The sequence below is a fragment of the Lynx canadensis genome, chromosome A1 (assembly GCF_007474595.2).
Source record: "Lynx canadensis isolate LIC74 chromosome A1, mLynCan4.pri.v2, whole genome shotgun sequence".
In the NCBI taxonomy this organism is placed as follows: Eukaryota; Metazoa; Chordata; class Mammalia; order Carnivora; family Felidae; genus Lynx; species Lynx canadensis.
In genome coordinates, this window is record NC_044303.2 from 114563459 (window position 1) to 114584848 (window position 21390).

Sequence of the window (21390 nt, forward strand, 5' to 3'; positions counted from 1 at the left end):
TGCTTACCGAATGAGCCACCCCAGTGCCCCTCTAATGCATCTTATATGAATTAATTGTTCTCTTAATTGCAGAGTACCAGTCTGCAATTGCAAAACACTTAGAATTGTTTCATTAACATTCCAAATACTTCTAGATAAAATCAATTTTCTTATTAGAAAACAAAAACCATACCCTAAACCTGTATTTTACCTTAGATAATGTTATCTTATGCACAAAACACATTCTTTTAAAACTTATAAAGACAATTTATTTCACATGCAGTTACTTAAACCCTTAGGAAGGTTTGTTTCTTTTATAGTAGAAGCATGTCTTTTACATTAAGATAGTGATTTGTCCTTGGGGAACTTTATTTTACTAAAGTTCTTCTGCAGTTGGATTGTGACAAAGCTTTGGTTTGTTGGGATTATTTTTCAGCAGCCAATCAGCTAGCCAAATCTATGGAAAAAAGAAAAAAACTCTTAAGTTAATAAACATTTAATTATAAATACTATAAATAACAAATACTACGAATAGTATAAATATACTATATAAACATACACTACAAATAGTATAAATATGTACTATAGCATTTTATTTGTTGTTAAGTAGGCTTCACGCCCAGCACAGAGTCCAACATGGGGTTCCAACTCACAACATGAGATCAAGACCTGAGCGGAGATCAAGAGTCAGATGCTCTTTTGCTAAGTTTATTTATTTATTTTGAGAGAGAGAGAGAATAACCATGTGCACATGTGAATGGGGGAAGGGGCAGAGAGAGAGGGAGAGAGAGAATCCCAAGCAGGCTCTGCACTGTCAGCACAGAGCCCTACATAGGGCGGAAATTCATGAACCGTGAGATCATGACCTGAGCTGAAACCAAGAGCCAGATGCTTAAGCCAATGAGGCACCCAGGTGCCTATATCAATTTAAAACCTAGTACTATATCAATTTAAAACCTAGCTTTCAAAATCACTCTAAGAATGAGAAAATGACTATTAAAAAATTAAAACATTAAGTTTTATATTATGCAAGATTATCAAGTAGAGATCCAAACTGGCAAAGAAGCAAAACGATTTCCTTTTACAGATGACATAATCCTATATATAGAAAATCCCAAAGAATCCACAAGAAAGTTACTACAACTAATAAATGAATTTGGTCATTGTTGAATCCAGACAAGATGACTTCAAAGACCATGTTTAGTAAATGGAACCAGATGTATCTTTTTCTTTTCTTTACATTGTTCAGTAGTTTCAGGTTTCTTACTAAATAAACAGATGTTATTGTCACAATGAAAAGGAATTATTAAAGAAATAACCTAGGGGTGCCTAGGTGGCTCAGGTGGTTTGAGTGTTGGACTCTTAATTTTGGCTCAGGTCATGATCTCACAGTTCATGGGATAGACCCCCATCAGCCTCTGCGCTGCCAGCACGGATCCTGCTTGGGATTCTCTCTGTCCTTCTTTCTCTGCCCCTCTCCTGTGCACATGTGCATACACTCTCTCTCTTAAAATAAGTAAACATTTAAAAAAAGTAAAAAGTCCTGCCTAGGGGCACCTGGCTGGCTTAGTCGATAGAGTGTGTGACTCTTGATCTCAAGGGTCATAAGTTCAAGCCCTACGTTGGATGTAGAGATTACTTAAAATAAGTAAATAAAATATAATAAAAAAAGAAATATCGTTTGTTTTTGGTAAAAGTGACAAAATTAGTAGGAGAAATTAAATCTTTGTCTTCCAAAGGGGATTCCCTTTGAGAATGGTAACAGAGGCTAGAGATAACTATTTTATCAGGGCTGGTATTGAAATAACCTTCCCAGGGGCACCTGGGTGGCTCAGTCAGTTAAGTGTCTGACTTTGGCTCAGGTCATGATCTTGCACTCCATGAGTTTGAGCCCCGTGTCAACACAGAACCAGGAGCCTGCTTTGGATTCTGTCTCTGTCTCCCTCTGCCCCTCCCCCACACATACTCTGTCTCTCACTCTCAAAAATAAAATATACATTAAAATTTTTTTTAATTTTTAAAAATGTTTTTATTTATTTTTGATACACAGAGAGACAGAGCATGAGCAGGGGAGGGGCAGAGAGAGAGGGAGACACAGAATCGGAAGCAGGCTCCAGGCTCTGAGTTGTCAGCACAGAGCCCGACGCGGGACTCGAACTCACAAGCTGTGAGATCATGACCTAAGCTGAAGTCAGACTCCCAACGGACTGAGGCACCCAGGTGCCCCCCAAAATATTTTTTAAATAACCTTTCCTGAGTTGCCTGGAGGGCTCAGTAGTAAGATCGTGCCACTCTTGATCTTGGGGTTGTGAGTTCAAGCCCCACGTTGGGCACAGAGCTTACTTTAAAAAAATAAACACAGGGGTGCCTGGGTGGCTCAGTTGGTTAAGCGTCCAACTTCGTCTCAGGTCATGATCTTATAGTCTGTGAGTTCAAGCCCCGCGTGGGGCTCTGTGCTGACAGCTCAGAGCCTGGAGCCTGCTTCACATCCTGTGTCTCCCTCTCTCTCTGCCCCTTCCCTGCTCATGCTCTGTCTCAAAAATAAAATAAACATTAAAAAAAAATTAAAAAATTTAAAAAAAATAAACACAATAAAATAACCTTTCCTCATTATCTCTGAGTCTTCAAATGAGTGAGAGTACCTGTAAAGAAGGAACCAGGAAGACATTTGGCCCTTGACAAGCACCCTAGTTCCTCCTATCCAACCATTCTTTCACCTGACTGAGCAGTAATGAAGTATCTAGGGATGTGAACAAATATAAATTTTCTAAGGGTGCCTGGGTGGCTCAGTTGGTCCAACTCTTAGTTTCAGCTCAGGTTATGATCTTAAAATTTATGGGTTTGATCAAGCCCTGGGTCAGGCTCCATGCTGACAGCACAGAGCCTCCTTGGGATTCTCTCTCACTCTCTACTTCCCCCCACTAGCTCTGTCTCTCTTTCAAAATAAATAAATAAACATTAAAAAAAGTTTTCTATGAAAAAAAGTTAGATATCATTAAAAATAAAAATGTTGAGAGGCATTTGGGTGGCTCAGTTGGTTAAGCATCCGACTCTTGATCTCAGCTCAGGTATCGATCTCAGGGTCATGAGTTCAAGTCCCATGTTGGGCTCCCTGCTGGGCGTGAAGCCTACTTAAAAAAAAATAATTTAAAAAATAATTTTGAATGTATTTAAATATATATCTAATTTTATCATGTGATTATATAAATCATACACAAAAACAATGCTCTGTAATTAAAGGATGCAGTATTGAAAATGTATTTAGAAACAATGTTTTTTCTTTGTTTTGTTGGAACAATTTTTTAAAAATTTTTTTATTATTTTTTTAATGTTTATTTATTTCTGAGATACAGAGAGGCAGAGCATGAGTGGAGGAGCAGCAGAGAGAGAGGGAGACACAGAATCAGAAGCAGGCTCCAGGCTCTGAGCTGTCAGCACAGAGCCCAATGTGGGGCTCGAACTCACAAACCGTGAGATCATGACCTGAGCTGAAGTCAGTTGCTCAACTGACTGAGCCACCCAGGTGCCCCATTTTTTAAATTTTTTAATGTTTATTTATTCTTTAAATTTTTTTTTTTTTTCAACGTTTATTTATTTTTGGGACAGAGAGAGACAGAGCATGAATGGGGGAGGGGCAGAGAGAGAGGGAGACACAGAATCGGAAACAGCCTCCAGGCTCTGAGCCATCAGCCCAGAGCCTGACGCGGGGCTCGAACTCACAGACCACGAGATCGTGACCTGGCTGAAGTCGGACGCTTAACCGACTGCGCCACCCAGGCGCCCCATATTCTTTAAATTTTTTAATGTTTATTTATTTTTTTTTGAGAGAGAGAGAGAGAGTGCAAGCAAGAGTGGGGGAGGGGCAGAGAAAGAGGGAGACACAGGATCCAAAGCAGGCTACAGGTTCCCAGCTGTCAGCAGAGAGCCTGACGCAGGGCTTGAACCCATGAACTGAGAGATCATGACCTGAGCAGAAGTCGGATGCATAACCGACTGAGCCACCTAGGTGCCCCTAAAAACAATATTTCTTAAGAAGTAAAACACAGTAAGAGAATAAGTAATCCAAAGTTATACATAAGGGAGTATCTAAAATGTATAAGAGATAGTTCTTAAAATGCTCGTTCGCTGTTTCAAAAAATTTAATGTTTAAAATATTAAAACTATAGACAATTTCTTTAGAGTAAATAAAAACATTTCTTACAAAAGGATCTGCTGGTTTCTCCTTACAAAGGGCTGTGAGTCCTTTAAGCAGAGTTGGTGTTACATATAAATTTAAATAGTCCTTAGCAGCTTGTCCAACTGGAATAGGCTCAAAAATCACTGTAAACACAAATGTATTCCCATTAAAATTAATACAAATGATGAAATATTATATAATCATTACAAAAGAAGAAATTTTAGTGGCATGATACTTACAAAGTTTTTTTTAAAAAAAGGAAACAAAACTAGAATATAGCATACATAGTTTGTTCAAAAACACATAAGCACACACAGAGAAATAATAAGACTATATAAGACAGGCAAGAAACATACCAAAATGCTAACAGTGATCGTGTATAAAGTTCTGATTATGTTTTCTACTATACCCTTGCCTGCATTTCCATTTCCATATTTTTTATAGTAAATATCACAATGGACAATGTCATGAAAAAGAAAAATATGAATATCATGTAAAATCTAGGAGATTAATTAATTCCAACAATTAATTGCTGCCAACAAAATGGCAGGTACTTTACAAAGTGGTATAGATATAATGGTGTACATGTATTTCTTGTTCTCTTATAGACTACTGAATATACACATAAAATCTATTTGTGTCTATGTAATATATATTAACACTCCTGCTTATTTTTCAAGTTTTTAAATAAATTATATAACATATAGGAAAGTTTTAGTCTTTTTAGCTTTGTTTGAACACTATGTAGGTCAATCAGACTCGTAGTACCAAAGAATATATTTATACAAGGAAGAATGTAGTTTACAGTCTTAAGTCTTTTGAGGATGACCTTCATTAATGTGCAACTTTCAATAAAGATGGGGATGCAAAGCTACTGGTCTCACATGTTCAGATCTAAATCGTTACTGGCCCAAGGAAAAAGAGGGTGGGAAGACAGATTTCTGTGGGTATATGGCTTTCATATGGTATATGGGTATAGTATATGGGCTCAATCTCAATGAGAGATACAACTAACAACAGGAGAGTCCTTTGCCAGGATGGCAGGTAAAGCTAGAAAACATCACAAAGGAATGGAATAAAAAGTTCCTTTCCTATTAGTCTCATTATAGCACTCTTTTTTGTACTGATTGTTGTAATAATTTTTAGTTACATAAATATTTAAGTTTATTTTTGAAGTGGGGTGGGAGGTTACAAGAGCATATGTGTGTGCATAGGGGAGAGGCAGAGAGAGAGGGAGACAGAGAATCCCAAGCAGACTCCTCACTGTCAGTGTAGAGCCTGACATGGGGCTTGAACTCACACACACTGAGATTATGAGATTATGACCGGAGCCAAAATCAAGAGCTGGAGTGAATGAGCCACCCAGGTCCCCCTCCCCAGTGATTAATTATGTTTTAACACTTTTTCATGTGCTTATCAGCCATTCATATATCTTTTGTGAAATGTTTATTCAAATCTTTTACGTGTTTTTTTTTAATTTTTAGGGTTTTATTATTTATTTTTATTTTTTATTATTATTTATTTGTTTATTTATTTTTATTATTATTTATTTGTTTATTTATTTTAGAGAGAGCAAGAGCATGCACATTTAGGGGAGTGGAGCAGTGGGAAAGAGTGAACCTCAAGCAGGCTCCAGGTTCAGCACAGAGCCTGATGTGGGGCTGGACCTCATGACCCTGAGCTGAAATCAATAGTTGGATGCTCAACTGACTGAGCCACCCAAGCGCCCCTGAAAGGTTTTATTTTTAAGTACTCTCCACACCCAATGTGGGGCTTGAACTCACAATGCTGAGGTCAAGAGTCACATGCTCTACTGACTAAGCCAGCCAGGTGCCTCTGCCTGATTTTTAATTGTCTGCCTTCTTTTTACTGAATTGTAAGAGTTCTTCATAAATTCTAGATACAAGTCTTTTATTTCATAAGATTTGCAAATATTTCTTATCACACTCTGTGGCTAATCTTTCCAATATTTTTAATGATGGCTTTTGAAACATAAAAGCTTTTAATTTTGATGTAGTCTAATTTATCAGTATTGTCTTTTATGGATCATGTTTTGAGGTCATACGCAAAAATCCTTTGTCCAACTCAAGGTCATGAAGATTTTCCATGTTTTCTTCTAGATATTTTTAGCCCTTATGCTTAGGTCTATGATCCATTGTTGTTAAGTTTTCTAATTGGTAAGAAAAGAGGATCTGAGTTCTTTCTCTTTTTTGGCATGAGGATATTCAGTTATCTTATCATCATTTGTTGAAAAAGACTATCTTTTCCCCATCAAATTGTCTAGGCACTTTTGTTGAAAGTCAATCGACCATAAACGTATTTATGTAAGTATTTATTCCTAGATTCTTAATTCTGTTTCATTGATTAATATGACTCATACAATGCTGCCTTAGTTACTGTGGTCTCAGAGTAAGTTTTGTTTTTTTTTTTTGAGTTTATTTATTTTGAGAGAGAGAGAGAGAGAGAACAGGGGACAGGCAGAGAGAGAGGGAGAGTGAATCCCAAAAATTTCTGCACTGACAGCGCAGAGCCCAATGTGGAGTTGGAACCCCTGAACTGTGAGATCAAGACCTGAGCCAAAATCAAGAGTCCAACGCCTAATTTGACTGAGCCACCCTCATAGTAAGTTTTGAAATCAGGTTAGTGGAAGTTATCAAACTTTGTTCTCTTTGAAAATTGTTTTAGCTTGTCTAGATCTTTTGCAATTATATATACATTTTTAAATGTTTATTTATTTCTGAGACAGAGGGAGAGCATGAGTGGGGGAGGGGCAGAGAGAGAGGGGGACACAGAATCCGAAGCAGGCTCCAGGCTCTGAGCTGTCAGCACAGAGCCCATTGCGGGACTCGAACTCAAAGATTGTGAGATCACGACCTGAGCCAAAGTCAGACACTCAACCGACTGAGCCACCCAGGTGCCCACAATTACATATACATTTTAAAGTCAGCTTATCAACTTCTACATAAAAGAATGCATGGATTTTGACAGGGATTGCATTAATTGATCAATTTGGAGGGAAATGCCATCTTGACAACATTGACTCTTCTGATACATCAACGTGTGAGGTCTATTCATCTTAGATAGTCTTTGATTTCTTTCAGTAATGTTTTGTGCTTTTCATTGTACAAGAATTGTACTTCTTTTGTTAAGCTTATTCCTAAGTATTTTATTATTTATTTAATTCCAGTATAATTAATATACAGTGTATTATATTAGTTTCAGGTGTACAATATAGTGATTCAACAATTCTATATACTACTCAGTGTTCATCAAAATAAGTGTACTCTTAATCCCCACCACCTATTTCACCCAACACCCCACCCAGCTACCCTCTGGTAACCATCAGTTTCTTCTCTCTTTTTTTTGTTGTTGTTCTGTATTTTTAAGAGTCTAATTTTTTTTGTCTCTTTTTTTCTTTGTTCATTTTGTTTTGTAAATCCCACCTATGAGTGAAATAGTATTTTATTTTTTTGATGCTATTGTGAATGAAATTGTTTCCTTAACTTTAGTTTTGGATTGTTCCTACCTCATCTATTTTTGCTGACCATTTATTATTTGTCCCTAGCAACTAGGGCCGGATGGATTAATGTGAAAATAAAGAATCTTTTCATGTTTCTTACAGAGATGAACCTTCATTGAACTTTTTGAAGCTTTCTAATAATATTTATAGTTTATACACTGCATTGCATATTTATTTTCATAGATTTTTAATATGTGATCATTTTGAGAGCAGGGACATATTCATCTTTGTATTTCTGGCACATAGTAGGTAATACAATAAACTTGTTGAAGCAATGGAATGTAACAAAACTTTGAGTTAGCCATCTCAAATCAAAGGGAAGCAAACTATATTTTTCAAAGGTTAGGAACATGTCTTTGAATATCTTTATAACTTGCTTGAGTGACTCATCATACTGAGTCTTGCACATAGTTCTTTTCATTTTTTTTAATGTTTATTTTATTTATCTTGAGAGAGCATGTAAGCAGGGGAGGAGCAGAAAGAGAGGGAGAGAGAGAGAACCCCAAGCAGGCTCCACACTGTGGTGCAGAGCCCAATGTGAGACCCAAACCCACAAACCACAATATCACGACCTGAGCCCAAACCAAGAGCCAGATGCTTAACTGACTGAGTCACCTAGGCATCCCACTGCACATAGTTCTTGAGTGACTGGTAAGCAAGAAGGAGCTCATATCCCTAACTGAGAATTTACTCCAGAGAGCTTCACATTCTCACAGCAAAAGATCTGCAACATGGTAGGTAATTAATCTTTATATTTATCCTGCAACAGCTGCTTCTCAAATGTCTGACTTTATCTTGTAAACTCATGTCTAGAGGACTAATTAATGGTAAAATCAAAAGCAATCTAAAATAACAATTGAGGAATATAATCCTATGAGTAAGAAGAGCTTTCAAAAAAAGGACTAGAAAAAACAAAACAATAATAGGAGTTAATATTTGAGCACAGATGCACAACACATTTTAAGAATTTTATATATATATATGTATACATTTAACCCTAACAATATCCCTATTAGGTAGGAAGGTACTAATCTATCTGCATTTGACTGATGAGAAGAGAAAGACTCACAGAGAGGTTAGATGTCTGGAGCCAGAAGAAAAGTCTAATTCGTTAGTACCTAGACTAAATCTAAGTACTATCACATTAAAAAGACATTTCATGGGGGCACCAGTTGGCTCAATCATCAGAACATGTGACTCTTGATCTCAGGGTCGTGAGTTTAAGCCCCACATTGGACATGAAACCTACTTAAAAAAATAAAGGGGGACAGGGTGTGGGTGGCTCAGTCAGTTCAGTGTCTGACTTCAGCTCAGGTCATGATCTCGCGGTTCTTGAAATCGAGCCCCATATTGGGCTCTGTGCTGACAGCTCAGAGCCTGGAGCCTGTTTCAGATTCTGTGTCTCCCTTTCTCTCTGCCTCTCCCCTGATTGCTCTTACTCTGTGTCTCTGTCTCTCTCCTTCTCAAAAATAAATAAACATTTTTAAAAATTTGAAAAAAAGACATTTCATGTTTGAGATATAATTCAAAACAATATAGAAGATTGAGAAGTAGAAGCAGAGGTTATAGATGAAATAAGACTGACCAAAATTATTTAAATTGGGTGATAGTTTCATTAAGGGTTTATTATACTATTCTGTCTACTGTTGGTTATGTTTGGAGTTTTCTACAATAAACAATTCCAAAAAGATACCCTAATGGAAAGGATATGTGACAGAAATTAGCAAGAGTAAAATATATACAAATCCTTTTGGGTACAAATATCTATAAACAGGTGTTGTGGGGTTTCTGGCTGGCTCAGTTGGGCCCCATATTGGGCGTAGAAATTGCTTAAAAATAAAAAAGTAAAACAAAACAAAACAAACAAAAAAACACACCAGGTTTTAAGAATCAGGACTTTTAAAGTTCCAAGAGAGTTTTCAGTTTTCTTTGAATAAATCCTCCATGGAAAATACTGAGGAATAAGTCTAAATGACTTAAAAAAAATAGGCCAAAAATATTCTATGCTTCTCAATGCTGTAAGTTTTTTAAATGTTTATTTATTTTTGAGAAAGAGAGAGCTCACACAAGCGGGGGAGGGTCAGAGAGAATGGGAAACAGAGGATCTGAAGTGCTCTCTTCACTGACAGCAGAGAGCCCAATGCAGGGGCCAGGGGCTCGAAGACACCAACCGTGAGATCATGACCTGACCTGAAGTGGGATGCTCAATTGACTGAGCTACTCAGGCACTCAAATGCTTTACATTTAAAAAAAGATGTTTATTTATTTTGAGAGAGAGAGAGAGAGAGGGCACGCATGAGGAGGGGACAGGCAGAGAGAGAGAGAGGGAGAGAGAAAAAGAATCCCAAGCAGACTCTGCACTGACAGATGGGGCTCCATCTCAGCAACCATGAGTCATGACCTGTGCCAATATCAAGACTTGAATGCTCAACCAACGGAGCCACGCAGGTGCCCCTACATTTTTTTCTGTACAACGGAAATCACCAAATTTTCTTCCTGATCTAAAAATATTACTGAAATAAACTAAAAACCTCAATGCTGTTCTTTATTATGCCCATTTCTAAAAGGTTTACAACATCCATAACAGGATGGAAAAAAAAAATGGGCCTGAGAACTATTAATTTCACAACTGCACGAGTATTCATTAGGCAACCAGTAGAGAAAATGTTACACCTATCCTAATTTCCAAGGGAGATTCTTTTTTTCATGTGTAACAAACTTTACTGACTCATTAGGGATAACTTAAGGAATTGCAACAAAGGAGAAGAAAAACCCTAAATAGGGCTAGTCTAAGAGAAAAGATAAAAAAAGCAAACCCTTCTCAAAAGATTCCCTAGAGGGCACAATTTAGTTATGAAGGAAATAGTGAGTTTTCCATTTTTGGCTTCAGATTTTTAAGTAACTATAACTTGAAAATATGACAAAATATATTGGAGAAAACCCCTGCTATTTTTCTTTCCAGCTATATCACCCAAATAAAAGAAAAAGCAAACAATAGGAACATGCAATACTCATCGATAACTCACCTTCAGGAAACATGAATCGAATTTCTCTTTCTGCTGCAGCAAAGTCATTACTCCCATGAAGTGCATTCCTTAGGTCATCTGTGCCATAAATTGCCCTTAGACTAAAAGCAAGTTAGAGATGATAACCATCCAATGTGATATCCTTTCCTTACTCTTTACATATGCATTCTGCTCAGGAAATTTAGAGAAGCATTGCCACTTCTCACATATATGTAAGTTTTAATCTATTTTGATTTTAAGCCTAAATCTATCTAGATGAGGGTCAAATATATTTAAATCTGCAGGAGAGATACACTGGGAAAATAGGAGTTCTCTGGGTTAAGAAGAGGTGGTGTTTTGTGAGAAGTGAAAAGGCAATGCATATTCAAAAGTGCAAGACTTCAATGTCCTCAAGTTCCCAAACTTTAATGATAATGCTGAAAATCTGGTTTTATGGCCCTTTATTACCAATATTATTTTAAAAAGCCATGCCAATTTTCCTATGAAAAATCCCACTTCAGGGGCGGTTTGATTCAAGGATGAGAGAAGAATGAGGCTAATCAACCATAAATCAGACATTCCCTGAGGCCTTTTGTGGCATTTAGTATTAACACAGACATTTAAATAGCTACAGTGTAAAACTGACCCCCCTACCCCAACCAAAATACCAAAAAGTTGATTTAGGAAAACTTTCAAATGCAAAGACACTTCTCTTATAATGAAATCAGTTTTTTGTTGTTGTTGTTTTTTGTTTTTGTTGGATTCCTTTTTTCCCCCTAGGAAAGTTACCTGTCTGGGTGTGTCTCCTTAGCTACTAAGGTATTACTTGGTCCCAAAAGTTCTTTCCAGTAAGAGATGGCTTTATGTCTAGCTAATATCATGGCAACAAGTGGTCCAGAACTCATGTAAGCTGTCAAATTGGGGAAAAACATTTTCCCATACTGTTCCACATAAAAGTTACTACAGTGCTCAGGGCTGAGATGTAGTTTTCTTCTCTATAAGAAAAACAAAGTCAACAAAAGTATTTAAAATGACAATTCAATAATAACTCATCATTGTCATTAGTAACTTGAAATTAATACTAATCTCATTACAAATTTGAGATTTTTGTATTATGAAGAAAGGGAGAGGGAAGAAAGTTAAATATAGGCTATAAATAAAATTCTATAAGTTATTTAACCAACCCTTGCTCACTGTTGATATGAATGTAAACTGGCGAAACCACTTGGAAAACAGTATGGAGGTCCATCAAAATATTAAAAATAAAACTACCATATGACCCAGATCAAGATGTCATATGGATCAAGTATGTGTATGTATGTTTGCATATATATTGTATATACACTTAAAATATATATATATATATAATGGAATATTAATCAGCCTTGAAAGGAATGAGATCTTGCCATTCATGACAATGTGGATGGACCTAAAGGGTATTATGCTAAGTGAAACAAGTTTGAGAAAGACAGATACCATGATTTCACTTACATGTGGAATCTAATAAAACAAATGAATAAACAAACAATAACATACTCTTAAATACAGAGAATAAACTGGTAGTTGCCAGGGGGTTGGGAGGGATGAGCAAAACAGATGAAGGGAATTAAGAGGTAGGAACTTCTAGTTACAAAATAAATCACGGAGATGAAAAGTACAGCATAGGGAAGAGAGTCAGTAAAATTGTAGTAACCTGCTATGGTGACAGATGGTGACCACATTTACTGTGGTAAGCTCTGAGGGATGTACAGAATTGTCAAATCAGTATGTTGTACACCTGAAACTAATATAACATTGTATATTAATTACACTTAAATAAAAAAGAGCTATTTAACCTAAGAAAAACTATTCCTATTTGGCAGTCTTCTTCAATATATGGTTTGTTAATGATGAATTCAGCTTATCTCCTTAAAGTAAAAAGACTACTATCACCAATATTTTGTTAATATATACTTTGTATACATTGAAGTAACAAAATTAGATTTTAGAACATTCCAAATTCATCTTTTACCTATTTGTGTGATATTTTCTTATTTATTGTGAAACTTTCCTACATTATTTTAGGGAGCTGGTCTCATTATGGTACTTAGAAATAACACCCAGTATAATGACGCTATAAACAAGTTTTTCTCTTGAATGTGAAAATTGTGTATTTATTCTGGTTCTGCCATAAATATGTAGATTGACTGTGATGTTAAGAAAAAATAGTTGGTATTAAGTGTCTCAATTTGAAAGAATATAAATTGTTGAGGGCAAATAAACATTATTTTCTTCACAAATGAGACTATATGAATGAATCAGTAAAAATATCATAGAAGTCAGCCATTCTTCTGACTGGAGATCATCCTTCTCTAAAAGCAGCTATTTGAATGCTTTTTAAAAATCATCCATTGGGGCGCCTGGGTGGCGTAGTCGGTTAAGCGTCCGACTTCAGCCAGGTCACGATCTCGCGGTCCGTGAGTTCGAGCCCCGCGTCGGGCTCTGGGCTGATGGCTCAGAGCCTGGAGCCTGTTTCCGATTCTGTGTCTCCCTCTCTCTCTGCCCCTCCCCCGTTCATGCTCTGTCTCTCTCTGTCCCAAAAATAAATAAACGTGGAAGAAAAAAAAATTTAAAAAAAAAATCATCCATTAACGGGGCACACGGGTGGCTCAGTGGGTTGGGTATCCGACTCTTGGTTTCAGCTCAGGTCATGATCTCGTGGTTTGGGAGTTCAAGCCTTGCATCAGCACAGAGCCTGCTTAGAATGCTCTCTTTCTCCCTGCCTCTCCCCTGCTCATGCTCTCTCTCTCTCTCAAAAATAAATAAATAAACGTTAAAAAAAATCATCCAATACTACTGTTTCTCAGTTCCACTAAAGGTGGATCATGAAGGAAAAGACTCAAAATACAAAAGAGGGATTCAAAGCCCTCATTAAGGAAAACTTCTGGCTAGAATAAAGATGATCAGAATGTGAATAAATCACTAGGTCAAAGCTACAAATCTCCATATTTAAGGCAGACAGCTATCTTTCTAAAGTGGGTTAGATGTTCCTAAGAGTGTAGTGTGAAATTTACCAAGTGATCTCTTAAAACTTCTTTTTTTTTTTTTAATTTTTTTTTTTCAACGTTTATTTATTTTTGGGACAGAGAGAGACAGAGCATGAACGGGGGAGGGGCAGAGAGAGAGGGAGACACAGAATCGGAAACAGGCTCCAGGCTCCGAGCCATCAGCCCAGAGCCTGACGCGGGGCTCAAACTCACGGACCGCGAGATCGTGACCTGGCTGAAGTCGGACGCTTAACCGACTGCGCCACCCAGGCGCCCCTAATTTTTTTTTTTTCAACGTTTATTTATTTTTGGGACAGAGAGAGACAGAGCATGAACGGGGGAGGGGCAGAGAGAGAGGGAGACACAGAATCGGAAACAGGCTCCAGGCTCCGAGCCATCAGCCCGGAGCCTGACGCTCGGAGCCTGACGCTGGGCTCGAACTCACGGACCGCGAGATCGTGACCTGGCCAAAGTCGGACGCTTAACCGACTGCGCCACCAGGCGCCCCAGTTCTTTTAAAACTTCTAATACTATCATGTATCCTCAGGTTTCAGAAACTTGGCCAAACTGCCTAAAGCAAGAAATGGGAGGATGCTTACCTAGGTGGGTCAGCATTGCTGTAAACAGGCTCTACTGGCAAACTTAACATTCTCACCAGCCAAGGATCAGCTACCACAAAACAGGTGCTTGGATCTGTTCTCATACTGAAATTCATATAGTCAAGAAAAAGAAACTCGAGAAATTATAAAACCGCCTGATTTAATATAATCCTTGATTCTTTATTTAAAATAAAGATACGTCAGTATTTGTGATTCTTATGCATATTGGTATGGGGGGTTTGTTGCTGAGTTAAAAATAAAAATTTGATCTGTTAAAATGTAAGCCCTTGTCACACACCCCTTAACAACCAAGGGAACCCACCTTCTGCAGGTGTGCCACCTAATGCAGCATACTTAACAAAAATTAAGAGCTCCTTTTATTTTTTTAAGTTTATTTATTTTGTGAGAGAGGTGGGGGAGGGGCAGAGAGAGAGGGAGAGAGGAGAGAAATCCAACCAGGCTTTGCATACTCAGGGCAGAGCTCCATGTGGGGATCAAACGCAGGAACTGAGAGATCATAACCTAAGCCAAAATCAAGAGTCAGAAGCTTAACCGACTTAACCACCCAGGCACTCCAAGAGCTTTTTTTAAACTAAAATTGGGGGGCACCTGGGTGGTTCAGTCGGTTAAACGTCCGACTTTGGCTCAGGTCATGATCTCACGGTTTGTGAGTTCAAGCCTCACATTAAGCTTGCTGCTGTCAGCATGGAGCCTACTCCGGATCCTATGTCCACCTCCAACTTGTGCGCCCTCTTTCTCAAAAAATAAAATGAAATTAATACTGAATCAGTAATTATACTGATTTAAAATTACATCGGGGCACCTGGTTGGCTTGGTCGGTGAAACACGCAACTCTTGGTCTTGGGGATGTGAGGGTAAATATTTTCACAAAGAGAAGTAGTATTAAATGATATCAAAAAAGGAACCATGAGTTTCTAAAAGAAGAAAGACTGCCACCTACTGAAAGGATACATCATTTTTCAGAAGGTTTTCCCTAGATGGGACAAGAAAGCCTCAAGTTCAATGGACTCCCAACTACAATAAAGCCTGCTTTAAAAACATTCAATACAAAGAATAAATACTATACAACTCTACTTACATGACACATCTAGAAAAGTCAAAGTCGGAGAGACAGAAAAAAACAGAAGAGTGGTTACCAGAGGCTGAAAAGAGGGGTAAACAGAATGAGTGATTAATAAGCAGTCTCAGTTTCAGTTGACAAAAATTCTGGAGATGGATAGTGGTGATGGCTGCACAACAAAGGGAATGTACATAATGGTACTGAACTGTACACCTAAAAATGGTGAAAATAGTAAATTTTATGTTGTGTATATTTTATCACAATTAAAACAAACAAAAAAAAGCATACAGTATACCAAGGCCTTCTTTACTATGAAATTTACTGCTGATTAGGGAAAAGTGTTAAATATTACCATTCACACTAATTTTTCATTCATAATTTAATGCATACTTAAATTTTCACTAATTATTTTTACTAAAATTTTTTTTGTTTACTTTTGAGAGAAACAGAGACAGAGTATGAGTGGGAGAGGCACAGAGATAGAGGGTGACAAAGAATCTGAAGTATTTTCTAGGCTCTGAGCTGATGTTTAACTGACTAAATCACCCAGGCACTGCCCTGGGTAACCGTTTTTAATCTCCTAGTGTTTCATTTGCAAATATTGGCAAACATGAATATATATTACTTTTTCTCTTTCTACCACACAAGATTTTTATACACTGCTCTGCATCTTATTTTTTCCATAGCAGGACACAAACAGGTTCCTCTTTTTTCATTTTACAATTAGCTGCACTGTATTCAATTTGGTGGTTTCACCAGAGTTTACTTAACTAATTCTTTTTCTAAACACTTTTTTTTTCATTTTTTAAAATTTACATCCAAATTAGTTAGCATATAGTACAACAATTTCAAGACTAGATTCCTTAGTGCCCCTTACCCATTTAGCCCATCCCCCCTCCCACAACTCCTCCCATAACCCTCAGTTTGTTCTCCATATTTATGAGTCTCTTCTGTTTTGTCCCCCTCCCTGTTTTTATATTATTTTTGTTTCCCTTCCCTTATGTTCATCTGTTTTATCTCTTAAAGTCCTCATATGAGTGAAGTCATACGATTTTTGTCTTTCTCTAATTTCACTTAGCATTATACCCTCCAGTTCCATCCACGTAGGTGTAAATGGCAAGATTTCATTCTTTTTGATTGCCGAGTAATACTCCATTGTATAGATATACCGCATCTTCTTTATCCATTCATCTATCGATGGACATTGGGCTCTTTCCATACTTTGACTATTGTTGATAGTGCTGCTATAAACAAGGGGGAGCATGTGTCCCTTTGAAACAGCACACCTGTATCCTGTGGATAAATGCCTAGTAGTGCAATTGTTGGGTCGTAGGGTAGTTCTATTTTTAGTTTTTTGAGGAACCTCCATACTGTTTTCCAGAGTGGCTGCACCAGCTTGCATTCCCATTTTTGAAAAAAATTTTTAATGTTTATTTATTTTTTGAGAGAGAGAGAGAGAGTGAGAGCATGAGTAGGGGAGGGGCAGAGAGCAGGGGAGACACAGAATCTGAAGCAGGCTCCAGTCTCCAAGTTGTCAGCACAGAGCCTGATGCAGGGCTTGAACCCATGAACCGTGAGATCATGACATGAGCGGAAGTCAGACACTTAACCAACTAAGCCACCCAGATGCCCCTCTAAATACTTTAAGTAATCTCTATATCCAACTGGGGTTCGAACTCACAACCCTGAGATCAAGAGTAGCATGCTCTACAGACTGAGCCAGCCAGATGCCCCTATTTAACCAATTTTCTAATGCTAGGTTATTTTTAATCTTTTGCTGGAAAATAAACAATACCACAAAAAATAACTTGTATACATATAATGTCATATTAATACATGGGTCACAGGAGGGATCCCCAGCATTAGAAGTGCTGAGTCAAAGGGTAGATGCATCTGTAATATTGATAGATAACTGCAAGGTTCCCTTCTATAGCGGTTGTGCCATTTACTTTTATATTTTTGCGAGATGGTATTTCAGGGCTGTTTTCATTTGCTTTTTCCTTGTTAGAGATTGGTCATTTTTTTCATATGTTTAAGATGCATTTGTTTTTCTTTTTCTGTGATCATCCACATGATCTATCCTTTTTTCTTTTAAAGTTTATTTTTGAGAGAGAGAGAGCACCAGTTAGTGAGGGGCAGAGAGAGAGTGAGAGAGAATCCTATGCAGACTGCACACTGACAGTGCCCGATGAGGAGCCTGAGCTCACCTAAAGCAGGGCTTGAACTCACAAACTGTGCGATCATGACTTGAGCCAAAGTCAGACACTCAACTGACTGAGCCACCCAGGCACCCCAACATGTTCTGCCCATTTTCAACTGAATTTTTATCTTTTTCTAGGAACTCTTTATGTATTAAGGAGATTAGCCCTTTGCCTATCATGAATTGCAAATCTTTTTTCTAAGTTTGTTATTTGCTTTTGACTTTGTTTATAATGTTTACTTAGCTATGCAAAAGTTTCTTATGTTTATAGTTGTATCAATCTTTTCTTTTATGGCTCCTAGACAAGAAACCACAGTAAAAAAAAAAAAAAAAAAAAAAAAAAAAAAAAAAAAAAAAAAAAAAAAAAGGCTGTCCTACTCCAAGAACAAAAAGAAACTTAAGCATCTTTTTTTCTACAGTTTATATGTTTAATATTAATTTTTATTTTTTTAATGTTTTTATTTATTTTTGAGAGAGAGAAAGCATGAGTAGGGGAGGGGCAGAGAAAGAGAGAGGGAGACATAGAATCTGAACCAGGCTCCAGGCTCTTAGCTGTCAGCACAGAGCCTGACTCAGGGCTAGAGCTCACGAGGCAAGAGATCATGATGTGAGCTGAAGTCAGACGCTTAACTGAGTCACCCAGGCAACCCTATGTTTAATTTTTAAATATTTAAATCTTAAATCCATTTGGAGTTTACCCTGCTATACACTGTATAATATTTGAATCCAACTTTTTTTTTAACTGTTACCGAATTTTCCTAACATTTATTAAAAAGTTCTTAACCTGAGTCTTTTAAATATATTAAATATTTTATTATACATTCCTGCACTTTTTCCTTATACTTTCTTGTACCATTTCTACACTGAACCTCTACGTATCCTCCTAAGCTTATCTGAAATTCCTCATCTTTCCTGAGGACTGAAATTTTCTTTTTTCTTTCATAAAACACTGACAAAACAGACAATATGACACTGTAGAAATAAAAGAAAATTTTAAAATCCTGGAATTTTAAGTAGGGATGGTACAGAAAGGATTACTTAAAATATCCTGGGGCACCTGGGTAACTCAACTGATTGAGTGTCTGGCTCTTGATTTTGGCTCAGGTTATGATCTCACCACTGGTGAGATGGAGTCTTGCACCAGGCTGTGTACAGAGCCTACTTGTGATTCTCTGTCTCCCTCTCTCAATCTCTCTCAAAAACAAATATTTTTAAAAATCCCATTATATTTGATGATAATCTTTTAAGTTTATTTATTTATTTTTATTTTATTTTTAATTTTTTTTTCAACGTTTATTTATTTTTTTGGGGATAGAGAGAGACAGAGCATGAACGGGGGAGGGGCAGAGAGAGAGGGAGACACAGAATCGGAAACAGGCTCCAGGCTCTGAGCCATCAGCCCAGAGCCCGATGCGGGGCTCGAACTCACGGACCGTGAGATCGTGACCTGGCTGAAGCCGGACGCTTAACCGACTGCGCCACCCAGGCGCCCCTATTTATTTATTTTTAGAGAGAGAGGAAGAGAGAGCATGAGTGGGGGAGGTGCAGAGAGAGGGAGGATCTTGGGATCCACACTGTGAGCATGGAGACCAATGGAGGGCTTGAGCCCACAAACTGTGAAATCATGACCTGAGCTGAAATCAAGAGCTGGACATTAATCGACTGAGCCACCCAGGCACCCCTAATGATAATCTTTAACAACACTCCTTTTACATACATTTTCAAACCTCTAACAACTGCAGAATAAGTGTAAGGCTTAACACTTTAAATGTCTGTAATAATTGAAAAAGAAAATACCAACAGTCCATCAATTGAGGAACGAGTAAATAAAGTGTGGTTCATTCACACAGGGGAGTATTACACAGAAGTTAGGAAGAATGAGAGATTCAGATGTAATAACATGGAATGCTATCTAAGCAACTTTGTCAAGGGAAGAGAACTGTACTATCTTATGGAGAGAAATGTTTGTAAATGCATTGAAAAATTCTGAAAGGACAGAAAGCTTTAAGTAGTTGCCTTTCCCTGGAAACTGAAACTTGGGTGGGAGAGGAAGGTGGAGGAAAAAGGAATTTTAATTCTCATTTTAGATCCTTTTGAGGTGTGAAAAGCTTTTTAAAACACATAACTTTTTTGGGGCGCCTGGGTGGCGCAGTTGGTTAAGCGTCCGACTTCAGCCAGGTCACGATCTCGCGGTCCGTGAGTTCGAGCCCCGCGTCGGGCTCTGGGCTGATGGCTCAGAGCCTGGAGCCTGTTTCCGATTCTGTGTCTCCCTCTCTCTCTGCCCCTCCCCCGTTCATGCTCTGTCTCTCTCTGTCCCAAAAATAAAAAAAATTAAAAAAAAAAAAAAAAACTGAAAAAAAACATAACTTTTATACTTAAAATAAATGTTAAATTTAAAGCTAAATACTAGCAACTAAACAGGTTAACATGTTTACATAAACATTTAAAAAAGAAAAAAGGAAAGAGAAGAACAAGATCATTATGCCCATAAGTTACCTGAACAATGGTGAATCCAGATCTGAGAATAATATCTTGTATCTCCTCCTCTTTGTCAACAATATCCGGTTTGATAATAGCCAGAGTTTTTTCTACATATATCTGAGGTGGGGGCATTGATATCTGCATTCTGCCTTTTGGATGTAAATTTAGGAGACTCTCCACAGGAATCAACTGCAATGACAGGCATCAACCCCACCCCAAATTTAATGTAACTGTGACTAAGAACAGAGTTATTAGGCGCTTGATTTTATTAACTTATAAAATTAGAAACTGCGGAGTCTTTTTCTATAAGCAGTGTCTTGGTAATATGATACGAGGTAGCAGGGAGCCTGGCTGGTTCAGTTCCAGGAGCATGAGACTCTTGATTTCTGGGTGGTGGGTTTGAGCCTCAGGTAGGGTATAGAGATTAAACTAAACTAAAACAAACAAACACCATTTCTCCTCTATGTCTAATTCATGCCCTTGGTTTTCCTAAGCGCTTTCCTTGAGGGGGAGAGGCAAGGGGCAGTCTGAAGGCCTGGGCCTGGCTCAGACGCTCAGGGTTGCAGGTGAAAACTCTGTTGGCCACTCCGCAGCAACTCTCTACTCTAGGGACAGGTAAGTGGCTTCGTTCCCACCCCTCCTGGAAGACCACACATAAGGTCTGGCCTGGTTAGAAACCAGGATCGCCAAATTGCAGTGCATTTCCAAAGTGTACTGCAGATTCTGAGCAAGGACCTCATCTATGCACTCACCCTAGTGCCTGCTCCTCTAGTGCCACCGTAGCTTGTTGCTAGGAGACCTGAAGCACAGTTCAGGGATGGTGGCTGCACAGGGCCAATCCAGCAGAGGGCCAATCCAGCAGAGTGTATCACTGGCTCTGGCTGGTTTCTTTTTTTTTTTTTTAATTTTAGTATTTTTTAAATATGAAATTTATTGTCAAACTGGTTTCCATACAACACCCAGTGCTCATTCCAACAGGTGCCCTCAATACCCATCACCCATCTTCCCCTCCCTCCCACCCCCCATCAACCCTAAGTTTGTTCTCAGTTTTTAAGAGTCTCTTATGTTTTGGCTCCCTCCCTCTCTAACCTCTTTTTTTTTTTTTTCCTTCCCCATGGTCTTCTGTTAAAAGTTTCTCAGGATCCACATAAGAATGAAAACATATGGTATCTGTCTTTCTCTGTAGGACTTATTTCACTTAGCATAACACTCTCCAGTTCCATCCACGTTGCTATAAAAGGCCCTATTTCATTCTTTCTCATTGCCACGTAGTATTCCATTGTGTATATAAACCACAGTTTCTTTATCCATTCATCAGTTGA

General features: G+C 38.0%; 1 protein-coding gene across 1 annotated transcript; it reads right to left on the reverse strand.

Moving 5' to 3' along the window:
- Positions 1-270: 270 nt before the first annotated feature.
- Positions 271-21008, reverse strand: NME5 (NME/NM23 family member 5). Its single transcript, XM_030300095.1, has 6 exons — positions 20821-21008; positions 20084-20257; positions 11471-11676; positions 10703-10803; positions 4181-4299; positions 271-436 (listed from the first exon to the last, which is right to left on the reverse strand). The coding sequence occupies exons 2-6, from the start codon at positions 20210-20212 to the stop codon at positions 356-358; spliced, it is 636 nt and encodes a 211-aa protein (XP_030155955.1). The 5' UTR covers positions 20213-20257; positions 20821-21008; the 3' UTR covers positions 271-355.
- Positions 21009-21390: the final 382 nt, after the last annotated feature.

Excerpts from the sequence above, each read along its gene's own strand:
- NME5 (XM_030300095.1), bottom strand. The coding sequence starts at position 20,212 with ATGCAGATATCAATGCCCCCACCTCAGATATATGTAGAAAAAACTCTG. Across the intron at positions 10,804-11,470 it reads AAGGAGACACACCCAGACAG|TCTAAGGGCAATTTATGGCA; the intron begins GTAACTTTCCTA and ends ACTTGCTTTTAG. Across the intron at positions 437-4,180 it reads AGAAACCAGCAGATCCTTTT|ATTTGGCTAGCTGATTGGCT; the intron begins GTAAGAAATGTT and ends TTTTTTCCATAG.